Source organism: Eublepharis macularius, chromosome 3, assembly GCF_028583425.1.
Source record: "Eublepharis macularius isolate TG4126 chromosome 3, MPM_Emac_v1.0, whole genome shotgun sequence".
NCBI classification, from domain to species: Eukaryota; Metazoa; Chordata; class Lepidosauria; order Squamata; family Eublepharidae; genus Eublepharis; species Eublepharis macularius.
The window spans coordinates 100,079,914-100,107,039 of record NC_072792.1 but is presented as its reverse complement, the minus strand read 5'-3'; the positions used below and the strand labels follow the sequence as shown (position 1 = coordinate 100,107,039).

Genomic DNA, 27,126 nt, shown 5'->3' with positions numbered 1-27,126 from the left:
AAGCGCCCGTAGTAGCCAAGAAGCCCCAGAAACCTCCTGAGCTGACGCTTGGTCTGTGGTTGGGGCACATCCCCTATGGAGGCCACCTTTTCAGGTGGGGGTCGGACCTGTCCACCTCCGATGACAAACCCCAGGTACTTGAGCTCCTGGAACCCCAAGTGGCTCTTCTTGGGGTTGGCCTTCAGCCCTGCCTTCTGGAGTGCGGTGAGGATTTTCTCCAGGTGCTGCAGGTGGGAGGGCCAGTCGGGACTGAAGATGATGATGTCATCAATGTAAGCCATTGCAAAGTCCCGACAGTCCCCCAGGACTTGATCCACCAGCCGCTGGAAGGTAGCCGCTGCCCCGTGGAGGCCAAAGGGCATGCGGCGGAACTGGAAGAGGCCCCGGGGGGTGGCGAAGGCTGTCTTCTCCCGGTCCTCAGGGCGCACTGGTACCTGCCAGTACCCTTTCGTCAGGTCGAGGACGGACAAGTACCGGGCCAGCCCCAATTGCCCCACTAGGACGTCCGCCCGCGGCATGGGGTATGCGTCGAACTTGGCCACTTTGTTCAGTTCCCGGTAGTCGATGCAGAAGCGGGTCGTCCCATCCGGCTTCGGCACCAACACTATAGGGCTGCGCCACTCACTCTGGGAGGGTTCAATGACCCCCATGCGCAGCATCTCCTCTGTCTCCTGGTTCACCGCCTCCCACTGCTTCCGGGGAATGGGGCGCCAGGTCGACCGGGCAGAGTGCCCCGGCTGGGTTGGGATGGCATGATGCACTAATTTGGTAACCCCGGGGCGTCTTGAAAAGACCCCGGGCACTCGCTTCCATAGGTCCTGCAGCTGGGCCTTTTGGGCAGGGTCGAGGTGAGGGTCCACCTGTGGTTCTTCGAACTCTGGGGCCTCGGTAGTCCATGGCAGTTCGCTGTCAGGAAGCTCCAGGGGGTCCTCAGCCAGCCGGCACTCCTGGCTGTCCCGCTCGTACCACCTCTTCAGCAGGTTCACGTGGAGCGTTCTCCTCTGGCGTCGACGAGGCCCACACTGGACCTCATAGGTGGTGGGCCCTAATACTTTTGTCACCACATAGGGGCCTCGCCAGGGGTCCCCCTCCTCCCTGGGGAAAACTGTGCGGTGGACGAGGACCCTCTCCCCCAGCTGGAAGGTTCTCTGTCGCGTACCCCGGTCGTACGCAGCCTTCTGCTGTGTCTGGGCGTGGGCCAGCCGTCGGCCTGCCTCCGCTTGAAACTGCTGCACCCGCTCGCGGAGTGCTGCCTGTTCATTGATGCCGGGCGGGGCTACCCATCTCCTCCCCCAGAATGCCTGTGGCAGCTCCACCTGGAGGGGCTTGGCTCCTAGCACCTCCTGAGCCAGGCTGCTGTCCTCTAGCCAGGGTGTGGCTCTGGGCTGTAGTGGCCGATTCTCCTCCTTGGAAGGTAAGGGCTCTGTTTGGGCTGTTGCTGTGTCCCTATTCCCCTTGCCTTGGCCCTTTTCCTCTAGCCTGCTTAGCCCCCTCTCTTCCCCATGGGGGGTGGGACTAACTGGCTTCTCCCTGCTCCCTCCAGCCTTCTGAGGCTTTGGCCTTTCGCCCCTTCCCCCTGGAGTAGGCAGGTTCTGGCTCTGTTTGCCAGACAGAGCGGTTGAACTGCTGTCTCCTGGCTGCCCCCTGCCGCTGTCTGTCAGCAAGTCCGGGGGCTGGGCTGCTGACCCCGGACATACTGAACATATATTTTAAGGGATAAAAATGCTAATGTGACTGAAAAGTTATTTATATTTACCGCAGAGCAAATTTGCTAGAACTACAAAGTGTGTGAAGCATAGTTTTAGAAAACTTTAGGGAACCGTGTAAGTAAGCTCTTGAAAAACACTGCAAAGTACCAAACCTCAAAGTAATACAGAGATTTAGAAATATAGTAAAAAATTCAAACTAGAGAGATCAATATATTCTTCTTTAGACATATGTATTAGCATAAATTGTAAAAGATACTGTTGAAAACTCTACAAACAAGTTATACAGTTTTATAGTACTGCTCAATCTGGAAACATGATGCTAATAAAAATTCAGGCATAACCTAAAGGGGTGATTTTAAAAATCCAATTATTTGCAATGAAACGTCAGCAGATCTTTCCAAAGGATAACCACCTACCTACTTGAGGTGCAACTGGCCAAACTCTCCTGATTAAATTAACCCACTTTTTATTGCACAGACAAAATTGTTCTCAAGATTTATTAACTGCTACAATTTCAATTGTTCAAAAGTGGATTCAAATTCTGATGCACACACAAGAATCCAAACCTAGTTTTAGACATGACCTTTTCTCAAAAAAGAGAGGATCTTCAGGAACTTAATGGTTTTTCAATTTATTATTTAAATAAATTGCCAGTAGTCAAAAAGTATTAAGGATATGGAAAAATTTACTAAAACAAACTTTCCTCACATTATTATTAACAGGTCTAAGATGTAGTCACTGAAATATGAAACTGTCATCTTGACTACTGTCATCTTGACTAATGTATTGTAACTAAGTACTGCATCCTTGGGCACAGTGTAAGTGCTCTTAGATGGACTGAAAAGCACAGGAAGCTTTTCTGCATAAAGGTCTGTGTGTATGCAAATTCATGGAAGGGCAGAAGCAGCATACAATATAGCCATCAGTGGAGAATTCAGCTTCCATGGCTGCCAACATTCCCGCCCCCTTGGGTGCTTCTGTTATAATTAACAAAACAATTATGCAAAGGAAAATAAATTACCCAAATGTTCTTTTATTTGTATAATTTATACAGGCTGCAGAATTTTACTTTTATTGTTGCACACTTTCCTGGCCACAAATTTTTCATCCTTTTAGGGCAGAATTCATACAAGTGGCTGTTTTACATACAGAAAGATGCTGTGTAACAAGTTGGTTTAAATTTCCTTTTAAAACTGCATAGGGCAAGTGTTCACTGATTCAAAATGCAATCTTAAGAACACTTTCCTAGGAGTAAGCCCCACTGAACAGCCCTGACAGGATTCGGAGCAGATCAGTTTAGGGTTACTTTCTTAATCTCTTACAATCATCAGTTGCGATGTCCAGCTGAGTGCCAAAATATAGTCTTTTAAAGCTATTACATGAGCACCTCCATTTAGAAGTTACAAGGGAATTAGTAATCCATATAAGTTTTTTGGAGATGTATTTATAAACTGGATTTGGCAGGTATCTAGAATCCTCTCACTGATGCATCCGGGAAGCACTGTTACAGACATGTGACATGACAGAGTTTGTGGGAAAAAATCTATCCATCACCTGAGAATGTTAGGAACAGGTCTGCACAGATCATTTCTGAAAGATTTCAAACCAAATGTTAGACAAGTGTAAGCAGTCTTCTCAGGATAATCCTTTTCCTTGTGCAGTTCATTGTGCTAATGTATTCTCCTATGTCATTCTAAATCCCCCTCATGATATTTGGACAGCTTCATAATTGAGGAAAATTTACATAAAATATGTTTACATAGATTTTCCTATATCACCTAGACCCAAAACATCTGTTCATTGGCTATCTAAAACTACTGCATTGTTAAACATTTGAGAAAGCTTTGCTTTGAAGTGACTGCATATTCTTAGTTCAGCTTTTCCAGCCTTCAAATGGGAGAAGCACTATAAACCATTTCTGCACATCTTCAGAGATTATGATTCTATACTGCTGTCTGTACTAGAAAACACCAAAACATTCTGCAGACTATGAGGGACTGTAATATCCATTCTTACAATTAGCATGAATTCAGACATTATGTTAGGGATGCTGCCAGGAAACCAGTTCAACATATTGTAACTGTGGGATCCCCACCAAGCATCAGCCAAACTGATCTGGCAGACTGCATGCAAACCCCAATTAGGGATGTGCATGTAGATATTTTCTGTCTGAATATATCTCTGAAAAATACCTTGCCAGGATTTTTCCAATAGAGAGAGGTATCTAGATCAATATTCAAGATCTCTCTGGATACCAGTAAACAGGTTCAGAATATTTCCAGAAGCAGGTTCCCAGGCCTGTTTTTCTTCCATCTTACAGGTTTTCTAGACAATGGGTGGGAGGCAGGCAGGCAACTTTTCTAGGTAATGGGACCAGATGTTAACAGAAGCACTAGAACTGTCTGCCCAGTTGTGAAGATTTTTCTCACAGCCCTCCATGGTTCTCTGAGCATGAGCAAAGAGGATAAAAAGCAGGCTTGAACTTGACTCCATTTCTAGCCTAGAGTTTTTGGAGTGCTGCTGCTTGCTGTGTGCTGCTCTGATCTGTGCCAGGAATTTCTGCTGCCTGGACATCTTCAGAACTGGTTTGTTCACAGTGAACTTTGTTTTAAAGTATTATTTCAATATTATCTCCAGATTTTGTTTTTTCTGCAGAGGAACCTTTTTTCCGTTCTGCCTCTTTAAAAAAATAGTTTTCCTTGGTTTTGTTTCACACTTTTTAAAAGGCTTTTGCTGTTAGAATCTCTTCTTTTGGTTGGTTTTAGAATTTTAAGCTGCTTTGCATTTTCTGTTTCTAAAAGGCTTTTTAATTATCAAAGGGTCTGTGCTTTGAGAGGTGCATTTTACAGGTTGTTACTGTTTTAAAATCTTTTTGCATTCTTCTGCTTTTACAATTGTTCTTCTAGTTGATTGCAAAGCCTTATATGTTGTGTTCTGGGGGGAGTGGTTTTGTAGAGTTCTGGTGTGTTTGTGTCAGTTTCGAAAAATTGTTGTAACAGGTTTTGAAGAAAATTTCTGGCTAGGTTTTAATAACAATTAACTGCTGGTGAGGGTTTAGGTATTTTAAAAAACACATTAAAATTCAGCTTAAGGTTCACTGTTTTCCAAAATGTTGGTAGGCTTTGAATAGGCTTTCAAAACATTAGTTAGGTGGCTTTTAAAAAAAATTAACTGGATCACAAGGTTTACTTTAAAAATATTATTAGGCTGACATGAGCTTATCAGTCTTGGTTAAGGTCTTTTCTGTGCAAAAAGGTACTGTTTTACATCAGAACTGCAGATTAGTGCTAGGGAAAGCAAGGTTATTTGCATTCATACACGCCTTGGTGAGGGGCAACCCTGAGCAATGAACCCCAGAGAAAGAGGGATCCGAGAGGGTCAGGTCCCGCCAAAATTCTCACCACAGTCAGGTGTTTTTAAAAAGACTAGGGCTTAGCTCAATTTCTGATAAAAATTTAGGCTTTACTTATAGGCTTGGAAAAAAATAAACCAAGGTTTTTAGAAAGGAGTCCATACTTTCATCACAGACTGTTTTAGTCAGTTTTTAGGTGAGAAAGAATTTAAAATCAGTGAGGCAAGTTTTTGAAAAGAATCCAATTGAAGCAAGCCTGGGCCTAGTTTTACACACACACACACACACACACACACACACCCAAAAAGAAAAAAAAACAGAAAAAATAGAAAACGCTGTGTGGGCTTGGGGGGGGGGGAGGCAACTGCAGGTTAGTGCTTCAGACAGGTAGACTGAAAAAGTTAGAATGAGTCAAGGGCAGCAGGTGAGTCAACTTCAAGAACAGCTTAGTTTGACCTCAGACACAAAGTACAGTGTAGAAGCGAACTTACTTTGGTGAAGTGGTCCAAGGGAACAGAATAAACAATATAGAAGGAGTGCAGTGGGGCCCTGAGGGAAAGGCTATGCAGAAGAACACGGAGAGGGCTGTAGCTTCCCGCCCCCTTTACAGAGGCTTGCCCCACAGCAGTCTTCCACCACCCCTCCTCCAGCTTGGGTCATGCAATGAAGAGGCCTCACAAGGTCCTCTTTATTGAGACTGTGGAGCACTGCTTGCAGAGGTGCCCAAGGTTGCTGCTGGCACTGGGCCGGGGCCTGCTGCTCAGGCTGCCTCTCCTCCAGCTGTCAACTGCTCTAACAACCCAAGCTGTCTTTTGGGTTGAATTTGAAAGGTGAGTGTCTTTGGGCTTGAGTTCACTTCAAGGGGCCAGAGGATGCTGGAGGTCAGACTGAATCCCCTTTCTCAGTTCCTCCAGGGTCCAGCAGGCCTTCCAAGGAGAGGGAGGAAAGAGGCTGGAGGTAGTGCAAGAGGAAGAGATAGAGGTGAACCCTGAGGCACAGTCCCTTGATCCAATTTGCTTGGAAATGGGGGAGGGGTGAGCTTTAGTAGACAATTTTAGTGTCATTTGTTTGAAAAAACAGCCACCTCAGCCCCCCAGAAAAAGTCTTCCACAGCAAATAATGGACCCCAAACTTTGGAATTCCAAAAAGAAACCTGAATCTTGAAACAATGTTGGAGACCCAAATAATCCAGAATTTGGGTATGGAAAGTTCTGAAAAAACAAACCTGAAAAACATTTTTTTTTTTACAAGTGCACATCCCTAGTCCTCGTGCAAGTGAAAACTGTGGGCTTCTAGGTGACAGAAACATGGGGTCAACATGGCCTGGATTTCCCACAAACTGTTACTTATGGGCATTATGGCTGTCATATGGCACTCTCTTCACAGAAGAAGCTTTACACTGGAAACTGTGCCACATTTGTAAAATCCAAAGCCAGCCTTAGATAAGTAGATAGATTACTTAGGTATGAAACAACTTCATACCAGCAATGGTGGTACGATAAGGATGTAATTTACAAAGAGATAGAGTAAGGCACCAGCACTCTGCTGGTTCTATGCCCATGACTAACAGAGCTCAGCAGGTGGCCTTGGGTAAACCACTCCTCTCAGCCCAGCTCCCCAATTATATTGTGGGGATAATAATAACACCGACTTTGTCCCATGCTCTGAGGGGGGCATTAATCTGTCTGGAAGGGCGGTACACAAGTGCATTGTTATTATTATAAAATTCTTTCACATTTCTACCAACAGGATACAGAAATTAAGCCTGAGCGCTCTCTGAATTGTGTGTTGATATTTAGAGCATAACTTAATAAAAATAGACTATAGAAGGCTAAAGATTATCCCTTTTAAGAGATCAGTTTATCTTATGTTGTCAACAGATGGGACGTTTGGAAGCACTCATATAAGCAGGTATGAAGTAGAGCTAGACTCATTTTAAGTATGATTTAGGAGAATCACTCACAAGAAGACAGAACCATGTTGAATGGAGTTAACGTTCTCAGGATGGCATGATTGTCCAATAACTAGTTGCTCTCAAAATATGAAAAATCTCAGTTGTCATTAGAGATGGGCACGAACAGCAATACGAACTAAAAAAAGCCACAGACAGCCCAATCAGCTGTTTGCGAACAAGCTATTCCTGAGGCCCCATTCAAAACGAACAGGTGGTTGTTGCAAGCCTCCTTCGTTGCTGTTCGTCAAGCCAGACAATCTGGCACCTGCAATCAATTCCCTTGGCAACTGGAGGCAGGGACTGCCTGAACTCTGTCTGAACTCCTGCTGTTGCCCTGGAACCCCCAATCTAAGCCCAATTTAGCTTGATAGGCAGGTCTTCCTTTCAAGTGTGGAGCTCCAAATTTGTTACAAGGAAGCAAAGAGCAGGGGGGAGGGGGGCTCCCAGCTCTGGTTTTGCAGACAGTGAGGGAGAGACAGTTGTTGTTGGCATTTTGAGAGTGAGACATGGAGAGTGCACTGGAGCTTGAATTTTCTTTGTGTATGGTGGGATAGGGATCTACCTCTTGAAGTTCCAGGGCTGCTGCCAGGCTCTGGGGCCAAGCTATTATTTATTATTGGTACATTTCCTGCTGCCTGCTCAGGTAGGGTTTCTGGGAGTGGTGTGGTAGGGATCTTGATGGCTGGAGGAGAGCCTGCTGGCCCCCACGAACAACGAATATGTTCGTGTACAGGTCATATTTGTCAATGTTCATTGTTCATGGATGGCAACGAACACTATCTTGGGTTTTTTTTTTTCCTGTTCGTGCCCATGTCTAGTTGTGATATTCCAGCCAGGCATATACTGCCTCCCTTGTGGGAGACTGCCAGTTGATAGATGCCTTGTAGTTCTGACACTCTCCATTTTTATCTGATTTATGATCTCAAGCAGATCTTGATACGGTACTGAGATTGTAGCAATGGCACTGATCCACAATCTGTAGATAATCAACAATAGAAACTGTACCTTTTAATTCTTATTTTAAAAACACTTATGATCTAGAGAATACAAGATGTGGTGAGGATTGTGAAACCTGTTCTTGTTTTCTCATTGCTATTTCCAAATCAGCTATTTCTTATCTCCACTGCATGGTGACATCCTACTCCTATCATGTTCAGCATGTGAATGTGACACAGGATCATGAACAAATCTGAAGTAAGCTACCTCCACTATTTTCATGACTCCTGTCTTCTCCCCTGCCATCTGTTCAAAGTCAGTGTTGCAACTGCAGAAATTATATATACAGCCTGAAGATAAGAAGCAGGAAAGCTAGCAGACATTGAATACAGGAGAGATGGTTGGAAATGCCCATTTTCTGATGACATCTATTATTGATATGGGTCAGCCTCTCTTACTTACATGGCTCAATGAGCAAGATCCAACACCCCACCCCATTCCACCTCCAAATATGTAAGTGGAAATGACTTTCACTCACACAAAGAAACAGGAGCAAGTGAACAGTGGCTCTTCATGTTATAAGATCTTGCTCCAAAGGGACCTTAAACTGGAACACTTAAAAGCACCCTTCATAAGCAGAACAGTCCTTCGCACCAACCTGATTCTGGCTAATGTCTGAGTATTATATTTTTTTCACTGCAAATGTTATGTGGGGGACAGGGGATTCTTACCAATTCCACCTGTAATCTGTCAGATTTGGGGTTGTTGTGGAGGCTTGTACACCATACTCAACAATGCAAACTAAAGATAGAACTGTTATAATATATTCAGTAATAATACAATACATTCATGTGGAGTAAATTTCATGCAGAATGCAGTTACCAGCCCTTCCCTACTCAAAAGAAAGGCAACTTGACTAACTTTAGTTTTCTGGACAGTGTTTTTTCCCCCACATTTCAAATTTTTCTGCAAACCTGAGACTTTTCTTAGGTTTGTAGAAAAATCTGTCTTGTCTGTACATGGCTCCAATCTCTGGATTTCAGTATCTAATGATCTGGAGACATTCAGAATTAAATGTAGTGATTTGCAATACAACTGAAAAGTTTTTACTAGAAAGTGGATGATAAATATAATTTAAAGGGATCATTAGCTGACATGGAAAAATGCAAGATTTGTATCCAGTAGCACCTTAAAGATGAACTAGATTTCCAGGATATGAACTTTTGAGAGTCAGAGCTCCCTTCATCAGATCCAAATCTTGCTTTTCAACTAAAGACCAACACGGCTACTCAACTGAAACTATCTTCATGGAAAAATGGTTATTTTTTATTTTATTTACTTTATTTATACTCTTCCTTTCCCCCAAATAGAGACTGACAGAAGCTTACACTGTTTCCCCCTCCATTTTATCCTCCGAACACTGTGAGACAGGTTAGGCTGAGATTGTGCAACTGGCCCAAAATTACCTAATAAGCTTCCAGGGCAGAGTGGGGATTCAAATTTGGGCTTCTCAGATCCTAGTCCAACACTAACCACTGCACCACAGTAGTGGAGCAAAAAGGGCTACTCTCAAAGGTTTATTCTTTTTTATAAGACAATAAAAAGATAGATGAAAATAAAAGATTAGATGGGGAAGGGCCTTAGGGCAAGAAATTCAGGAGAAAACATGAAAATCTTTTTTTTAAATGTATACAATTTCTGTAAGAATGCAGAAGTCAGAGAGTTTTGATGAAATGTTTAATAATGTCTCTAATATGTGTTGGAAGTGTGGATAAGGGGAATTAATCAGATTACTGGAGTGGAACTGTGTTATCACTAATAAGTTGATTAGAATTTAATGGCTTTATCTATAATTAGGTTGTACTTTATTTGGCAATTCCATGTCTAGAAAAAAATTGAGTTTGTTTACATAAAGTATGGAATACCATCTCGATTGCCAAAATTTCCATGGTGAAGCAAGTTGGAAAGGGTATGTTGACAGCATAGATTATATCTAAACAATGCTGGACTCTTTTGATCCAGAAATTTACCACTGAAATAGCAAAATACAAATTTTTAAACTGAATTTGAACTGATTTGAGGAAGTATGGATTGGTATTGAAACAGAAAAACAGGATATGGAATTAAGGACAAGGATATTGAATTAAGTTCTGTGAATCAAATTTTACTCCTGTTGTTTCTGCTATCAATTCCAGTGTATATTTTTCCAGAGTACCTAAATTTTTTCTGGATGTCCCAAGCCATTGATAGTAATTACTGATAGTATTGACTGTGTAATCTACCTTGAGTCTCAGAAAGAAATGCAGACTATAAGTAATGTAAATAAATAAAAGTTTCTCTCTTTATAATTAGTGCTTATAAAATCTCAATTCAAGAAATTTGGTTAAATGGTAATTTAACACAATTAACCTGACTGAGCATATTACAAATTATATCCTGCTTGAAATGGCATATAAATGAAGTCTGAACTGTGAACAGCAATCCAGCACAGGATTGCTGACTGATAAATCATTTGGAGAAATTAAAACCTCTAAGCTTCCTATCGGAAGTGATACTCTGAAATTACTTCCACAAAAATCCTGAGAATGCTAATAAATCAGGTGATTTGGCAGATATACATTTGAGGGTCATGGTGAAGTTTATTGGGCCCCAAAGGGAATTCCTTTCAACATACTGCTCTCCCTTAGAACTGGAGATAAGCATGAAAATTGGCTGGATTTAATGATGAAAAATTAGGAGCTGGAAGGAGGGGAAAGAAAAATAAGTACCTGTAAAAGAGATCTGATGGTTGTGGATACCTATTCAGGGTTAGACTGATGTATAGTGCAAACAGGAAAAGAATCTTAGGTGAAATAAACACAACCCCCCTAATGTTGCTGTTCTTATACTATCTAATTGTACACTTGTTTGAGGCATCTAAATAGTTTTTACTAAAGTATTTATTCCTCTCCTCCTGTCACAATTCACTGATAGATGATCAATAGGATGAATGTAATTTTTCATTACTTGTCAGTGGAGTCTTGCACTAGTAAACACTTTATCCTCTACTATCACCCATTTGTATAGGAGCAAGGAACATTTTGCTTCCTGCAATCCAAGCTTCCTATATATTATTAAAAGGAAAATGATTACACTAGAAGAAAACTCTAACTCTGACAACTGAAAATCAAACTTACCAAGGAGTGGGACAGGTTGGGTGACAGGAGTTGGTATGCTAGTTGAAGTTGCAGGTGGAGGAGCATTTGGATATCCTTTGGAACTATCTGTATTTTCAGCATTTCCTCTAGACCCAGAAACTACTGTTGGAATAGGGTTTCCCACAGAAGAGTCTTTTGTAGTGTCTTCATTTATATTGGCCACAGTAGCTATGACAGAGCAATGTTAACAGTAAAAGCTTTATATAAGTGTCATACACATCTCTCTTACAGTCCTATTTAACAACATACAAGTACACTTACAATTTGGGATATTAACTCCAGGTGAAGGAGGAACGGAGACTGGAGGAACTGAAACTGGAGGATTAATAGGTGGTGGTGGTCCAGGAGGCAGAAATCCTATGTAGGCAGAAATAGTAAAGTATCACTACTCCAGCACAAAAAGTTGTTTCAATTTATTCTTAAATTAAAAGATCCTCTCTGCAGGATTTTGTGTACAGTTCATATACAAGAAAATTTCCTGGAAGTATTTAATATACCTGGAGGTAAATGCATTGGGTTGAAACCAGGACGCAAAAATGGTGGAGGTGGGGGTGGAGGAACTCCAGGTCCAAATCCAGGAGGCGGAATTCCTAAGGGAGGGGTAAATGTAGGCGGCTGAAGAGTACCAACCATTGGAGGACCTGGCTGATGTGGTGGAACCTAAAATGGAATGAAAATCTGTAGTCAACATATGCTTCTATAGTTATATATGCTAAGATGTAAATCTACAATTTTAAGCCCATGTGTGATCTTTGTTTTATTTTCATAGGGCAGAACCCACTTCAAAATCAGTACTCAGAAGCTACACCTGAAATCTTTTGTATAATGTATTCAGTTATTTTTGCTAAAAAAGCATTTTCATGCTCTCTTTTACTTCAAAGATTGAGTCATAATAGAAAAGAGAACTGAGGAGCAAGAGAACTGCAAACATAGACATAACTTTTGGCCAAGGTAATCTGTGCTCTGATCACATGCAGGTTAGGTTCCTATTATAGAATATCTACACAGGGCTGCCTTGGAAGGCTGTCCAGAAACTTCAGTGGATACCAAATGTGGCAGCTGGGATTATTTCAGCAATGCACTAAAAGACCTGCACTGGATGTCCATCTATTTCTGATGACACTTAAAAGCACTGGTTCTCACCTTTAAAGCCATAAACAACTTGGGGCCAGGATACTTGAAGGACCACTTCACTTTGGGATTCGGGTGTTTAAAAGCTTCGGGAATCTTTATGGAGCACACTGAAGCTCAAAGTTTGCTTTCAAACTTCCCACTCCGCCCCTTGCTTCCCCCATGGGAACCCTTCCCCCCTCCATCGGGGGGGGGGGGGAGAGTGGCAGGGCAGGAAGTTTGAAAGCAAGCAGCACTTTTCTTGCGGTTTGCAGAAAAGTGCTGTGGGAGCGGCTGCTGCTGCTTTGTCCAAAGCTTCCTGAAGCGATACAAATTGCTTCAGAAAGCTCTGCTTTGGGAATCCTGAATCTTTACAAATCGGGCCCGATTCAGGTTAAAAACCTGAATCAGAAACCCGAAGCACACATCTCTAGTCCAGACCACTAGTTAAGATCCTCCTCTCAAGCCCTGCTTTCTATGCCTCTACATACAGAGGTGAGGTGGGTGGCAATCAGAAACAGGGCTTTTTCTAGTGGTCGCAACTCACAACTTATCTGTGGAATGCCCTTCTCCTTGAGGAGTGCCTGACACCCACCTACTCTCTTTGATGCTCCCGGCCAAAATCCAGGCTTTTAACTAAGGGGTTTAATATTTTAAAATTGTTTTAAAGTCTGCTTCTATAGCCTGTTTTATAAAGATCATTTTAAGCTGTTAGATCTTTTTATGCCCTGGCACCATTTTAATGGTTAATTTTAATAATTTTCCCACTGTTTTACTTTGTAAGCTGACTCATGCAGGTTGTAAGGAGAGGCAGCACATATGTTTTCAAAATAATTAAATAATTTTGGGTGGTTTTCTCCACTGTTTCTCACATAATTAATAAAGCTGCCCTTAAAACTAAGAATTGGCTACAGACTAAAAAAGTAAAGGTGACGGAAGAGGCACTCCAGGACCAAATTCAAGGGGAAAATACAGTAATTTTTTTTATAATGATAGGTTTGCTTTTATTAATATAGTTTTGAATTACAAGGTCTGATTGCTAAACCAAGTGCAATTCTATTGTTGAGAGTAGTATTGTGATGTGACTGGACTTTACAGCTGGCTATTTGAAATAATGCACAAATTGCTGACCCCTGTCAAAATATTCACTTCTTCAGATCAACTGAAAAAGATGCCATTTTGTTTGAAAACAGAAACTACCCAGTCTCACGAAATCAGTCAGTTTCTCTGTATTATTTATTTATTTATTATTTATTATTTATTATATTAGCTTTTTAGTCCGCCCTCCCCGCCAGGCGAGCTCAGGCGGAGTACAACTTTTCAATTTACATAAATACAGTTAAAAACAGATAAAACAGTACACAAATAACATTAAAACAACTTTATATAATACAGCTTCTCTTCAGGGTGGTGGACAGATCTTTAGTGTGGCCAGTGGGGGCCCAACCTAGCCTCCACCATATGCCTGGCGGAACATCTTTGTCTTACAGGCCCAGCGGAAAGATGATAAATCCTGCCAGGCCCTGGTTTCCTCAGACAGACAGTTCCACCAGGTCGGTGCCAGGACTGAAAAGGCCCTGGCTCTGGTCGAGGCCAGGTGAGCCTCCCTTGGGCCAGGGACCACCAACAGTTGTTTATTTGTTGAACGAAGCATCCTCTGGGGTACATATGGGGAGAGGCAGTCCTGCAGATATGCTGGGCCCAGTCCGCATAGGACTTTATAGGTCAACACCAAAACCTTGAACCAGACCTGGTACTCAACTAGTAACCAGAGCAGCAGGTGTAGTATAGGTGTTATATGTTCCCTAATTGGGACCCTTGCAATTACTCGCGCAGCTGCATTTTGGACCAGCTGTAGCCTCTGGATCAGGCCCAGGGAAAGCCCTGCGTAGAGTGAGTTGCAGTAGTCTAATCTAGAGGTGACCATTGCTTGGATCACTGCAGTTAAGTCATGGGTTGATAGGTAGGGGACAAGCTTCCGGGCCTGTCTTAGATAGAAAAATGAATACCGGGCAACCGCTGCAACCTGTGCCTTCATAGTCAGGGAGGCATCCAGGATCACCCCAGGCTCCTAACTCTTGAAACCGGTGCAAGTAGTGCTCCATTAAGAGCGGGGAGCTGGAATCCTGTGCCCATAGCCCCCAGACCCACATGCAGGACCTCTGTCTTTGTGGGATTTAATTTCAACCGACTCTGCTTCAACCATCCATGTACAATCATGCTATCACATACAAGGTCATTTTATTCTGTTTTACCATTAAGAACCGTTAGCAAACAAACAATTGCAAAATCATATATAATTACAGAATAAGTGTGCATCATTACTTTGCACTTGTATTCTTCCACTTCTCTATTCCAACTGCCACAAGTGCAGCAGTATCTCCAAAGATTCATTATTTGAGTATATCAATTCTGAATTTCCCTGACATCTGATCAATTTCCATGAATTTTCCTGACCAATTTCCACTTTCTTGACTTTCCAGAAAGTGACAACCTGTCATTGTAAGGCCTTCCCTCCTTATTTCTTCAATTAAATACCTCTTCCTGGATTGACCACAGCTAAGAAAGACAAAATTTCACCTGCAATGAACCTAACTCCTAGGTAAGAATGAAAAGAAATGGCACCTCTTTTCTGAGATGTATCTTCCTGGGGAAAGGGGGATGCCCAGGAACAGAATTTAGGGGGACATTTTGGGCTGCTGTAGGAAGTGGGAGATGGAACAATTGAGCAACAGCAACAAATCCTTGCCCTGATGGAAGCATTTATTCTAGTTCCAAGCTGAATGTTTCCAGAATAGTATACTTTTCAGAATTCATTTAATGGAGTTAACAGAAATTAAACAGTTTCCACTGCAAAAATATTCTTTAGAACATTTCAGTGCTAAAATGAAAAATAAAAGTTCCTTGGAACTTATTTTCCATTTGTATACAGGTCTTCAAAATTGCTTAAAGTATGCAGTCAACAACTTAATTTGTTGATAAGCTTGCGCTATGCATCTGACCTGTTGTCATTAACTCCTGCAATTATAGTGCCATCCTAAGCATTGTTACACCATTCTAAATCCACTGAAGTCAATGGGCTTAGAAGGTTAATCAAGATGGGTAGCTGTGTTTCTCTGTAGCAGCAGAAAAAAGCAGGAGTCTAGTAGTACCTATAAGACTAACAAAATTTGTGGTAGGGTATGAGCTTGAGTCACAGCTCACTTCTTCGGATATCTGAAGGTATCTGAAGAAGTGAGCTGTGACTTACAAGCTCATACCCTACCACAAATTTTGTTAATCTTGCAGGTGCTACTGGGCTTAGAAGGTTGTAACTCTGCTTAGGATGGCACCGTTAGTTTTGGATGACTATCACATTAAATCAGACCTACAGCCCTTCAAATTTCTTTCAGCATTCTTGAGAAATTTGATACAATGAAAGTAAGTTGGTCATGTTATTTTTCCTTGGTGTTTCATTTAAATGTGTTTTCCAATAGTAAGTTCTTACATTTCCCACTATACTGGGGCAATTTTAGTTAGTTCCAGTTTAGTTAGTTTCCAGTTTACCACAAGTTGCCATAATTAAATGTAACATTAAATAAACAAAGCTTATTAATATATCATAATATATAACATATAATAGAATTATAATATTATATTATATATATAATATAATAATACATAATATAATGGAGGTGTAACATCACCTCCTAATGACGTTACCATGCCAAAACAACTCATGGCTTAAAGAGCAACATAAACCAAGCTTTAAGAGAGAAAGAATAAAAACAATCTTACTTGTGGTGGAGGCACTGTTATTGGAGCAGGTATGGGAACAGGCATCTGAACTGGTAAAGTTTTAGCTACAGGTGATGTTTGTTCATTGTGTGCTATTTCACCTACTGCTCCTCCATTCTGGGCGACTTGGTTTTCTGATTTTTTAGGAATTCCTTTCCATTCTACAAAATATATGATCAATTGAAATAATATAAACATTTAATTTAAACCATTAAGCAAGTATTAAGTTATTAATTTAAAGCTATCCTATAACATCCTGGAGTGATCACTGTATATTAAGGTCACCGTCTTTAACTGCTTCAATGGCAGACATTATCAATGTATGTAACTGTGAAGTCCTGGATCTACGCAGAGAATGAAATTAGCACAATGCGGCAAGCCAGAGGCTGAAAATGGTCTTACATATCTGGGGGAACTCCCAGGTATAAAGAAAAAAATCACCACCCCCTTCAAGATGCTTATTGTCTGAACAAGAGCACAAGGAATGCAGATGTGCAAGTTCTGGAATTTGGCCAGCTGCACTGGCCACAAAACCAGAATCAACCAAACATTGGCTCCTTCAGTTCAAGAGGTAAGTGAAGCGAGAAGCTGCCAAAAGTTCACTGGCATAGCCAAATGGCTAACAGGTGGCCTCCATGTCACTACTAGCCCTTCTTCCCCACTCCCATGTCTCTGAGCTAGACTAGGAAAAGGAAGGTTAGCGGTGTGAGGGAAATATAAAGGAAGGGAAGAAGGGGATTAAGGAAATAAAGTGGAGTGTTAATGTGAGCTTGGATATGAGAGGGAGTGAGAACACTGAGGAGGAACATGAGTGAAATGCTTTTTAAAACAAGATCTTGTTTACTCAGAATGTATAATATGAAAACCTAAGGATGAGTTTTCAGTTGCTCCTATGAAAGCACAGAGGGCACTGAAAAAACTATTTTTTTTTCTTTTGGAACAAATGAAAAGCTAAGATTGGTTTTGCTAATTTAATGGATAGCATTTAATTTTTCTAACAGAAACTGAGAAATTTGGGGAAACACATAAAACTACTTTGAATTTTTAAAATTTAAAATGAGAGGAAAGCTTTTTAAGACAAGCACTTACTCACTGATAGATAAACAGAGACAGGAAATGTACAAAGACTTTCCCCCCTAGGTCTCCACTGCAGAAATTGGGGATTTGGGGGAATGCTAAAAAGAACTCTTAAAAAATAAGATTTTTCTCTTTTGAAACAGATGAAATATGCTAAGCATACAGTAGAGCAATTTGCAACCCCCCTCTTGCTTTTATATTGGGTATATTTACAATTTGCTTGTAAAAAACTCTATTTTAAATTCCACAAAAATGCCGATTAATATAATTTTATATGCTGCTTAAATCATGAACAATGCACTTTTATGTTGTTAAAGCAGCAAAATACCTTTGATAGGAAATAAGAATTGTATGTACTTCAGTTTCCCCCAGAACTTCTGGTTTTTTTCCTGAAAAAAATGGGTGGGAGGGAAATGCCTTCAACATTTCTGTAACTGTTATATCTCTAAAAGGGAATGTGGAGCGATGAAAAAGGTGGAAGGGAACAGGAAGATGCAGTAGGGGAGATGAAGGGCCAGATAGAGGGGATAAAAGAGACAGAACTAAAGGGGATGGGAATGGCAAACCAGAGGAGAAGGAAAGGGACAGAAGAAAAAGAAAACAGGGACTTCAGGGGGAAGAGATAAAAGCAATGATGTACATCCAACACTCCCCCTCCTTGTCTAGAGGTAAATATATCCTGGTTGCTGATATGTTTACTATTTTTGGATTCTTGTTCAGAATCAAACATTGCAATTATGCCATCTTGGTTGTTGTGGATTTTCTGGACTATGCAATCTTGTCTCAGTGGTTTCTAGCAGCTCTACTGTGCATTCTCCTGTAAATTTCTTCTGTGTGTACACAATTTTTTCTACAATTCTGGTCTCTTTAAATATCTGAAAATTGTTTCTTTATGTTCATTGCCTTGTCCTTGTTCTGAGAATCTGAAATGTTCACACCATTACTCCAGGGATAAAATGCCCTGAACTGGATGTTATCTAGCTCCTGTTTTGAGAAGGCAGCACACTGAGGACATGTAGCTTCAGAACTACCACCAAGACACACAAAATCAAACGAGAAACATTTTTATTCACCCACCTATGTTAGGTTAGATCCTAAGGATCCAATTCCACTAATGACACAAGACTCCTTGGACCATAAGAAAGCACTAACAGAATGGTTCTGTGGGATTTAACACATTAGACCTAAGATAACTGCACAAGGGCCCACCTATTGTAACGTACAATTAGTTAGCAATGTGCCAGATCATATAACAAGCCGGGATGCCTTGGCCTTAGGATGGAGGCAATATCCCTTGCAGTGCCTAGGTAAAAATAGCAGAGCACCTGGATGACTGTACACCAGTTTCCATTGTGCCCTAGGATATATCATATAAAAATAGTGATGCTGCTGTCATACCTTTAAAATGACTAAGCACCCTTCTGTCATTCAAAACAATTCTGGGGTCTAACAACTCCACAATATCTGGAAAATTATTTTTTGTATTTATCAATGACTACATTAAACTATTTTTCAAGTCTGAAAAAGTCTCTGTTAATTTTACATATGATATTTTAGTTTTTTGAACCTAACAGAAAAGGAAGTTTTCATAATATTATACTGAGTCCTGTTTCATTCTAGCAATAATTATCCATCTATTACTTTCTGCGCTTCAATTGGACTCCATAAACCAAAGGTATCTTGCGTTCAAGAGAATCACAACGAGAGCAGCATAACCTAAACACCAAAAAACCTGTGATCAGATATTTACCTGTTTCAGTTAAACAAAACCTCAAACTGAATGGGCAAAAACTGATTGATAGTCCACCTGTATGGTCTAATGATCTGAATTAAGCAATAAGAAATTTAAATACCTAAAGAAACCTAGATAGCCACATAAGGAAAAGTTATTTCAGGCAAAGGAGATTTGGAGAAGGAAAGCTTAACCCTTTTCTTACTTGCTATTCTCTCATGAAATTTTCCGTCCCCAATCTGTTTTTCCATTACAGGATTCCAAATGACTGAAACCCTACAAGGTGAAAAAGCAGTTGGGGCATAGGGATGGAGATGAAAATGGCAAGCAACGAAACTGCTAAGCATATATACTGAGAGCATATACACAGCTGCTTCCCCATCCAAATCCCACCTGCTGTGGTATATCCTTAAAAGAGAGCCTTTAGGCTTTATTTGGTGTAGCTCAATTCTTAAAAGCAAGACAATTAAGATCATTAGAATTTTATCATCCATATTATTCCACATATAAAGTTTCCCCCCTAAATAAAGGAATGTTGTATAAAGTCAGCTCTTACCAGGACTAAGTGTTTCATTGTCCAACATTCCTCCTTCACAAGAACTTTCCAGGTCTTCAGGCTTAACTTTACCCCATGGAATGTAGGTAACACCTAATTCTACATCCCAATACTGCTTATAGTCCGGTTTAATTCCTTTATTTAAAGCCCATGCAATCTTCAGGAAGAATGGCAACATGAATATTAGTCAGAGAGTTATTTTTCTCTCTCAGAGCAATGTCATTTAGAAGTCAAGAAGCAAAAAATATACTGCATGCAATGGGAAATATGTAAAAAATGACATATACAGAACTAGAGAAAATCTTTAACAGGCAACTGTATGATGCAATACAGTGCCACATGAAAGCTACTTAAACTATTGTTCAAAACAGTTGTTTTGAGGCAATGTACCCAAATTCGCCAACGTTAATCAGTCCCCACCAATGGGTTTGTCTTTGTGTAACCACTAAATAATCCTTGAGGCACTCTGCATCTAGGTTGTGTTCTTATGAACAGAATAGAGGTCACAGTAGAGGATAAGTAAGCAGTCTTCAAGCAATAAAAGATTCCTCACCCATTTAAAATATTATGGCATTTCATGTATATTAACTACCAGATCTCTAAAACTAACGTACATATACTACATCTTGAGAAATATTTCTACCTCAAAATCCAATGTATCTTGAGGAACAAATATGTCCCATGATTTAAAAAAAAAATTGTCATTGCAGAAGACATTGTGTTTCACAATGCTCAAACAGCCAGACTTTGAAAAAAACACTTTCAAATGAAGCAGCCAACATATAACATTAATAACTGCCAATGTAGCTTGAACCTTAGGGTATTTTTTTGTACTCCAGATGCTCTTCTGTTTACAGAAACAAAACTCTTAAGTGTTAATCAGCTGTCCTTTGGGTGCATTTTTTACTAACAGGGAGGGCACAATGTCCTAAGAGGACAAAGTTGTAGGGCCAATTGTCTATGCACTCTAGACACTGATGTATCATTAGATTATTTGAAATAAAACAAATAAATAAATTGACAAGACATTTTCCCTCACTAGGTAGATGGCAATCTGAAGTGAAACCAGAGGGAGCAAAATTGCATTCCACCAAAACCCTGAAATTTGCCCCAATGTCAATAGCAGGATTTAAAAGAAAACCCAAATGGTATAGTGGTTAGAATGTTGGACTAGGATCTGGGAGACCCCAGTACAAATTCAGACTCTCCCATGGAAGCTTGTTGGGTGACCCTGGACCAGTCATTCACTGTTAGCCTAAGCTACCTCACAGGGTTGTGAAGCTAAAATGGATGAGGAGAAGAACAATATAAGCTATTTTGGGTCCCCATTTGGGAGAAAGGTAGGGTATAAATGAAGCAAATGAACAAGTAATAATAAAATGCCTGCCAAGCTTCCATGGCAGAGTGGACATTCGAACCTAGGTCTCCCAGATCTTAGTCCACTAATGACTCCATCACACTGGGTCTCATTAGGCTAAAGTGAGTAAGAATTATGATAGTTTCTCAAAATTACTCTGGATATTGATTACTGCAATTTTCATATATGTAGAAGTTTGTCTGAATAATACCTTTATAGATTTCTGATTGACTTTAGAGTTTCCACGGCTGAGTTTTTGCAAGGCGCGGTATGCATCATGTCTCTGCACCATTACAATATAGGCACATCCTCTTGGTGGTATCATCTATTGTAAAGTATAGAAACATTACTACAAAGAAAACTAGTTTTGTAAGATATTCTTTTAAAGTATTTAAAATGCTATTTTACAAGGTGCCTAATACTAAAAAAATCAAATTGCAGGCAATTACAGAACTGAGACTTGCCTGCACTGTCTTTCTACTTTTACAAAATCACAAGATAATGCCCAATCCAAATAAAAAACACAACACAAGGAGGTGCAAAATATAGTCCCATTGTAAAGCAGCAGCTAGTACGGAGGTTGTGGCGGGGGGAGTCTCCATATGGCATTTTTCCCACACCACTTGCACAAACCTACACTGCTCCCTTGTGATTTTAGCACAGAAGCACTGAGGCAACGAACTACACACACCCCTAAAAAGCACAGAGCACCCTGGTTCACAGCTAAGCCAGTTAAAGGGACACTGCAATTCAGCTGTGAACAAAACAAAAACCCTGTTAAAGGTCTGAAGGGGTGGGGCAACAGCTTAGCTCCATCATTTTGAAAGTGGAGTTAAAGGTATAACCTTCCATGGATTGACTGTGGGCACACCTTTCATCAAATGAAAGCTCTGCCTACGGCCACCTCACCATTTCCCTTTTGAGTTGGAGCAAAGAAGGGTTCTCCTTTCATCTTTCATAAAAGGAAAAGTTCCAGGAGCCCTATGAGATATGCTCAGAAAGAACACAATGATATGCTGCCACCCCAAAAGAGGCATCCGAAAGACCACATGGGACAAAATGCCTACATAAAAACCAAAGTTATCACATTCAGAATTAATATTAGGAGGCAACACTGTCTACTTAAATTCTGCACAACTAAAAATTCAAATGATTTTTAAATCATTTGATTTAAAAAAATTCTGAGATAAAATAATGAAACAAGTTACAAGTTTGGTTTTACACAGGAAATAAAATGGCAGTATATTAAATTGCTAGTTAGGGGTGTGCACAGGAAAAAGATTCGGGTTTCCCACTTCAGTATTACTGAAGCGGGGGGAAAGAATTGAAAAACCCGAATCAGTTTCCCCGCTTCAGCTTTGGGTTTCAGAAACCGCTTCGGTATTATTCAGTAAGCTTCAGCCACTGTTTCTAATGGGAAATGCCATTCCCAGCTATCTGGGAGCCTTGGGGGGGGCACATTCTTTTATATAACACCAGATTTGCTTGGGACCTACTCCCAACTGTCCTCTCACAACCACCCAACTTTCATGAAGATTGGACTTTGGGGGGCATAACTGGAAGGCATTTTACACTATAAACCTACAAAATTTTCAGGGGACATACCCCTGACTGTCCTTTCAATACTCCCCAAGTCTCACGAAGATTGGACTTTGGGGGGCCATTTTATAGCCCCCCAAAGAAGGTGCCCCACCCACCTCCAATCTCCATTATTCCCTATGGAGAAAACTAGGGGAGCTAACCAAGGGAGCTATCTAGGGGAGCTAAACATGGGGCTAGGGTGGCATTTTACATGCAAAATCCACCCAATTTGCAGCGGACCTAGTTCTAACTGTCCTCTAAACACCTCCTCAAGTTTCAGGGAGACTGGACCCTGGGGGGGGGATGATCCATGCATTTCTGCAGTGGGATTCATCCCCCCCCACACACAATAGAAACTAATGAAGAGTGGCTGGTCAGCCTGCTCAGGGCGTGCTGGGTTTGGGGGGGGGCGCTTTGCATTTTGCAAAAGAAATCTACAAAATTTTCAGTGGACATACCCCTGTCTATCCTCTAAAGACCTCCCCCCCCCAAGATTAAAGAAGACTGGACTTCAGGGGACCATTTTATGCCCCCCCCAAGAAAGTGCCCTAGGCACCCCATTTTTCTATTGTGGGAAAATACTGACTCCAACTGCAGAAATACATAGATCATGGCTTCCATGGCCACAGGCACACTCCCAATTACAATCTTCACACCAGACAGCCCAACAGAACCAAAATGAAGCCCCTCCAAAAAAACCAGGCGGATGTCCACTGAAAATGTTGCAAGTATATTTGGCAAAATGCCACCCCCATCCGCCTGGATAGCCCCCACCCCAAGTAACAGGGAGTTTGGACCCTGGTATTTCTGCAGTGGTAGTCAGTTTTTCCCCACAATAGAAACAAAAGTGGTGGCTGGAAGCACCTTCTGGGGGGGGGGCTATAAAATGGCCCCCAGAATCCAATTTTCATGAAATTTGAGGGGTCTTTAGAGTACAATCATCGGAATGTCCACTGAAAAATTTGAAGATTTCTTTTGCAAAATGCCCCCCATCCCCCTGGATAGCCCCGTTTTCCCCATAGGGAATAATAGATTAGAGGTGGCTGGGGCACATTCTTTGGGGGAGGGGCATAAAATGGCCCCCAAAGTCAGATGTTCATTAAAGTTGGGGGGTCATTAGAGGACAATTAGGAGTAGGTCCCCAACAAATTTGGTCAAATTTGGTCCAAAAATGGCCCCCTCAGGCCCCGGAAAGCCCAACATCATGTTTCCCAATGGAAACTGGCAGGAAGTAGTGATTCCTGCTGCCACAGTGCCTGAAATTTACTGAAACTTTCTGAAGCACTTCAGTAAACTTAGGTTTGTTATTACCAAATTGCTTCGGTAATAATGAACATGCTTTGGTATTACCAAATCTTACCAAAGCGAGTAAAGTTCAGTTTAAAACCAAATCCCTACTGCTGGTGATTAATGGCCTGTACCTACCAATGCATCAAGCAATGTTTGAAGCCTTCTTGTGATTGTTAAGTGGTTCTTCCTCCAAAGGCAAGAAGGCTTCAAAGTGGGATACCTCGCACTGTTCTCCAATTTCTTGCATTTCATACTCACATTAATAGATTCAATTGGGCCAAACTCTTCTAGAAGACCACCAACATCCTGCTGTGATGTTCGTTTGTCTAGTTGTCCTACCCAAAGTGTAGTACTGCAAACTAAAAGGAAAAAAAGTACATTTGTTTCAGAATGTGTGTTTTATACTACAGTTTGTGTGTCTTTAGCAAACAACTTTTTCACAATCACACTCAGACAGCATGCAGACTAATGCAGTTTAGCAGGCTGATCAGAGACTTGCAAGCTCTTTACTAGGCTATGTCAGATTATTCTGAAGATGACTGACAAACTGATAAAGAACTAACAATCATTTACATAAAGCATACTTTCATTGCTATGTACAACAGATTACACCAACGTTAACATGATAAACAGAACATAACATCGCATCTGATGGATCTTGCAATTTTTAGTGAAAAAAGGTATGTGCATGAGTTTCCTTTTGTTTAACCCTGGCTGTTGATTGGTGTATTACCCAGAAAAAAGCTAATTTTTAAAGTTTTAATTAAATGGTTGATCTTTTTAATTCACTTTATAGTTTGCCTATAGCCTGAGAAATGTTTTATGAGCCTTACTTTAAGTTTGCTACGTGCTCTAGACTATTCTTATGCCCTTGTTAGTAGTTTATTGTTAAAACTTTTATTTTTATGTTTTGCTTTGTAAGCTGCCTTGAGCAGGTTTTATAGAAAGGTGGCACAGATATTATCTAAATACCACAACACATAATCTGTGAAGAAAAATACAACTTTTCTATATATTTTTCCATAACAAATTTAAACAGTCACAGGGTTTTAACAATTATTTGGACTAGAAGAAGGATTAGGAGCTCAGCCCCTTAACTTTAAAAAATAAGAACAAAGGAGAAACCCCAGTTGTTTCTGATATGTAAATTAAGGTCAACCCATGTAACTTGGTAAAGTACACTGAAATGTGAGCTGATAAAATTTGAGCTAAATAATGTCATACACTAAAAGACTTGTGTGAATTTTTTACTGCTCTGAGATCCACAATCTGGATAATCTTGAGAGCCAAGACTATTTGTAGGACACCAAGAATATGCTCCCTCTCACAAGAGGGGAAGCTTAAGGTCTTTTCTGTGATGTCACATTAAGCACCTCAGAAATACACATGAAATCAAGGAGAATCTTTTTCCTTCCACCCCAGCTCCAAAAAACGAGTAGTTTGTCCAAGGAATTCTTGGAGCTGTAGCCTGATTCAAACAACCTCCAGCCCTCCAAGTCATGAGCTGGAGAAGTAGAACTCTAACCCTGTACTGTGCTTTGAAGAAACTTTGAGCACTTTCAAAGTGCAACAGGGCATAAACACATTTTAATGCTCCACCCAAGCTTAGAGCTGGAGACAGTTATCTCTATCATCATGTTACATTTCCACAGTAGTCAGCAAACCTACAAAGAAAAGCGTAAAAATAGGGAAGACCTCCTAGCTCCCTTCCGAGCTCGAAACTCAGGAGCGAATAACTCAAGCTTGCCAGAGGCAAGGCAGATATTTGTCATAAGACCAATACCAATTTTTCTAAATGAACTTATCAACATTAGCCATATTCGTGCTTAGAAATTCTTAGAAAATTCTGTGGTCCAATGAAAAGGCTTTGAAAAACTTTTTCAATAATAAAAATGAATAATAAAGAAATAAATAAAACAATAAAACAATCCAACAACCTGGCCCTTGTAGTCTGTTTTAACACACTTCCAGAACTCTGTACTACAGCCTTCAGTTGCAGGTAGGGCTGGTCGCTTCGGGTAAAGTTACCCAAAGCTACCCGCTTCGTGTAGCTTCAGAATTTCCTGAAGTGGGGCCAGCAAGATGGCCATGCTTCAGAAATACCGAAGCTAAGCAATCCGAAGCGATTCGTGTCGCTTGGGCTCCGAGCGCCGGTTTTTTTTTTTTTTTTAGCACAGAAAGCTTTTTGCTTGCTGCTGTTGATCTCCATTGCCGGCTGCTTGCAATTGCAGCAAGCAAAAAGCTTCCCCTGCTTTAAATAAATAAACAAAAAGGCAACGTTTTGAAGCCTATTCAAGGCTTCCAGCTTCGGCTTTGGAGAGGGGGGGAGGAGGAGGAGTGAGTGACTCACTCTAACCTCCTCCTTTCCCCTCCCCTCCCTGAAAAAGTGGCGGGAGTTTTTGCTTGCTGCTTGATCTCCATTGCCAATGCAAGCAGCAAGCAAAGTCTGCAACCAGTGCAACCCTGCACATTTGGAGAGATTCTTTGCACTGTTTGCAGACTTTGCAATGAGTGCAAGGGGGAGGAGGGGTTAGGAGTGGCCAATCCTGCAGTAGCATTCTCCTTCCAGCCCAGCCAATGGGGATTCTCTGAAAGCAGAGTGCCTTTTTTAAAATGATGCAGCGCAGGGCTATAAATTGGAGGCTTCCCTTTAGGAATCTTCCAATTTACCCTGACATTGACAGAGCGGCTTGTCTGGACAGAAATTGGAAGAGGAGGACCCTGCTGCGGAGCGCTGCTGACTGGCCCTGCATCTCACTGGTAAGTGAGTCCCACTGACTCACAAGATTCTTTGATCTTTGGGGGAGGGGGTGGTTGGGGGGCAATGGGTTTGGGAAAGGATTTGTTTTAATTTTGCATTTTATTTTTATTTTTTAAATTTAACACCGGGGCAGACTCATGCCAAATCCTGGTGTGTGCCAAGGCTTTGGCCTAGGTGGTGGGGGGGGGGGGGTTAACTTGAATCTGGCCCACTGCTGCTCTGTTTAAAGTTTTTTTTACTGTGCCTGCCTTTCATTTCTACAGTGGGTGGCTTCCCTGGTGTGTGCCAAGGCTTTGGCCTAGTTTTTTACTCTGGCTTCCACACTTTGGGACTGAGCGGTTAGAATTTAGAAGTAGTTTTTAAAGAGTTAATATACTTATTTAATAACCAGTTTCCATTCTGCTCTTTCCTAGACTGAGAGACTTGAGAGACTCCCGCTGCTGCTGTGGCTGGTCGAGCATCTCGTCTCTGCAGTCTTGCTGTGGAGGACTTCCCCCATTGAATTCCTGCCTGTCACCTGACCATCGCTGGACTGCAGGAGTGGTGAGCGAGTCAGTGACTCACAGGGTTTTCTCAGGGGGGTTGTCTTGGTGGGTGTGGGGAGGGGAGGATTAAGAGCTTGACTGGGTGGGAGTGAACTTAAAAAAAAAATTTTTTTTTCTACATTTTTTCAGAATTTTTTCTTGATTCATTTTTAGTTGTTGGTTGGGGGTGGGGGTTTGTACCTGTTTAAAGTA

The 27,126-nt window shown here is 41.2% G+C and overlaps 1 protein-coding gene across 2 annotated transcripts in view; it reads right to left on the bottom strand.

Moving 5' to 3' along the window:
• Window positions 1–27,126, bottom strand: part of SCAF4 (SR-related CTD associated factor 4) — an 88,979-nt gene that overhangs the window by 8,783 nt on the left and 53,070 nt on the right. For both annotated transcript variants that reach the window (XM_054974859.1, XM_054974860.1), the window contains exons 13-19: window positions 23,887–23,987; window positions 20,969–21,082; window positions 19,401–19,557; window positions 16,036–16,196; window positions 11,646–11,808; window positions 11,410–11,505; window positions 11,128–11,316 (exon numbers count right to left, since the gene is read on the bottom strand). In XM_054974859.1, coding sequence (XP_054830834.1) covers window positions 11,128–11,316; window positions 11,410–11,505; window positions 11,646–11,808; window positions 16,036–16,196; window positions 19,401–19,557; window positions 20,969–21,082; window positions 23,887–23,987 — 981 coding nt within the window. The remainder of the gene's footprint in view (window positions 1–11,127; window positions 11,317–11,409; window positions 11,506–11,645; window positions 11,809–16,035; window positions 16,197–19,400; window positions 19,558–20,968; window positions 21,083–23,886; window positions 23,988–27,126) is intronic.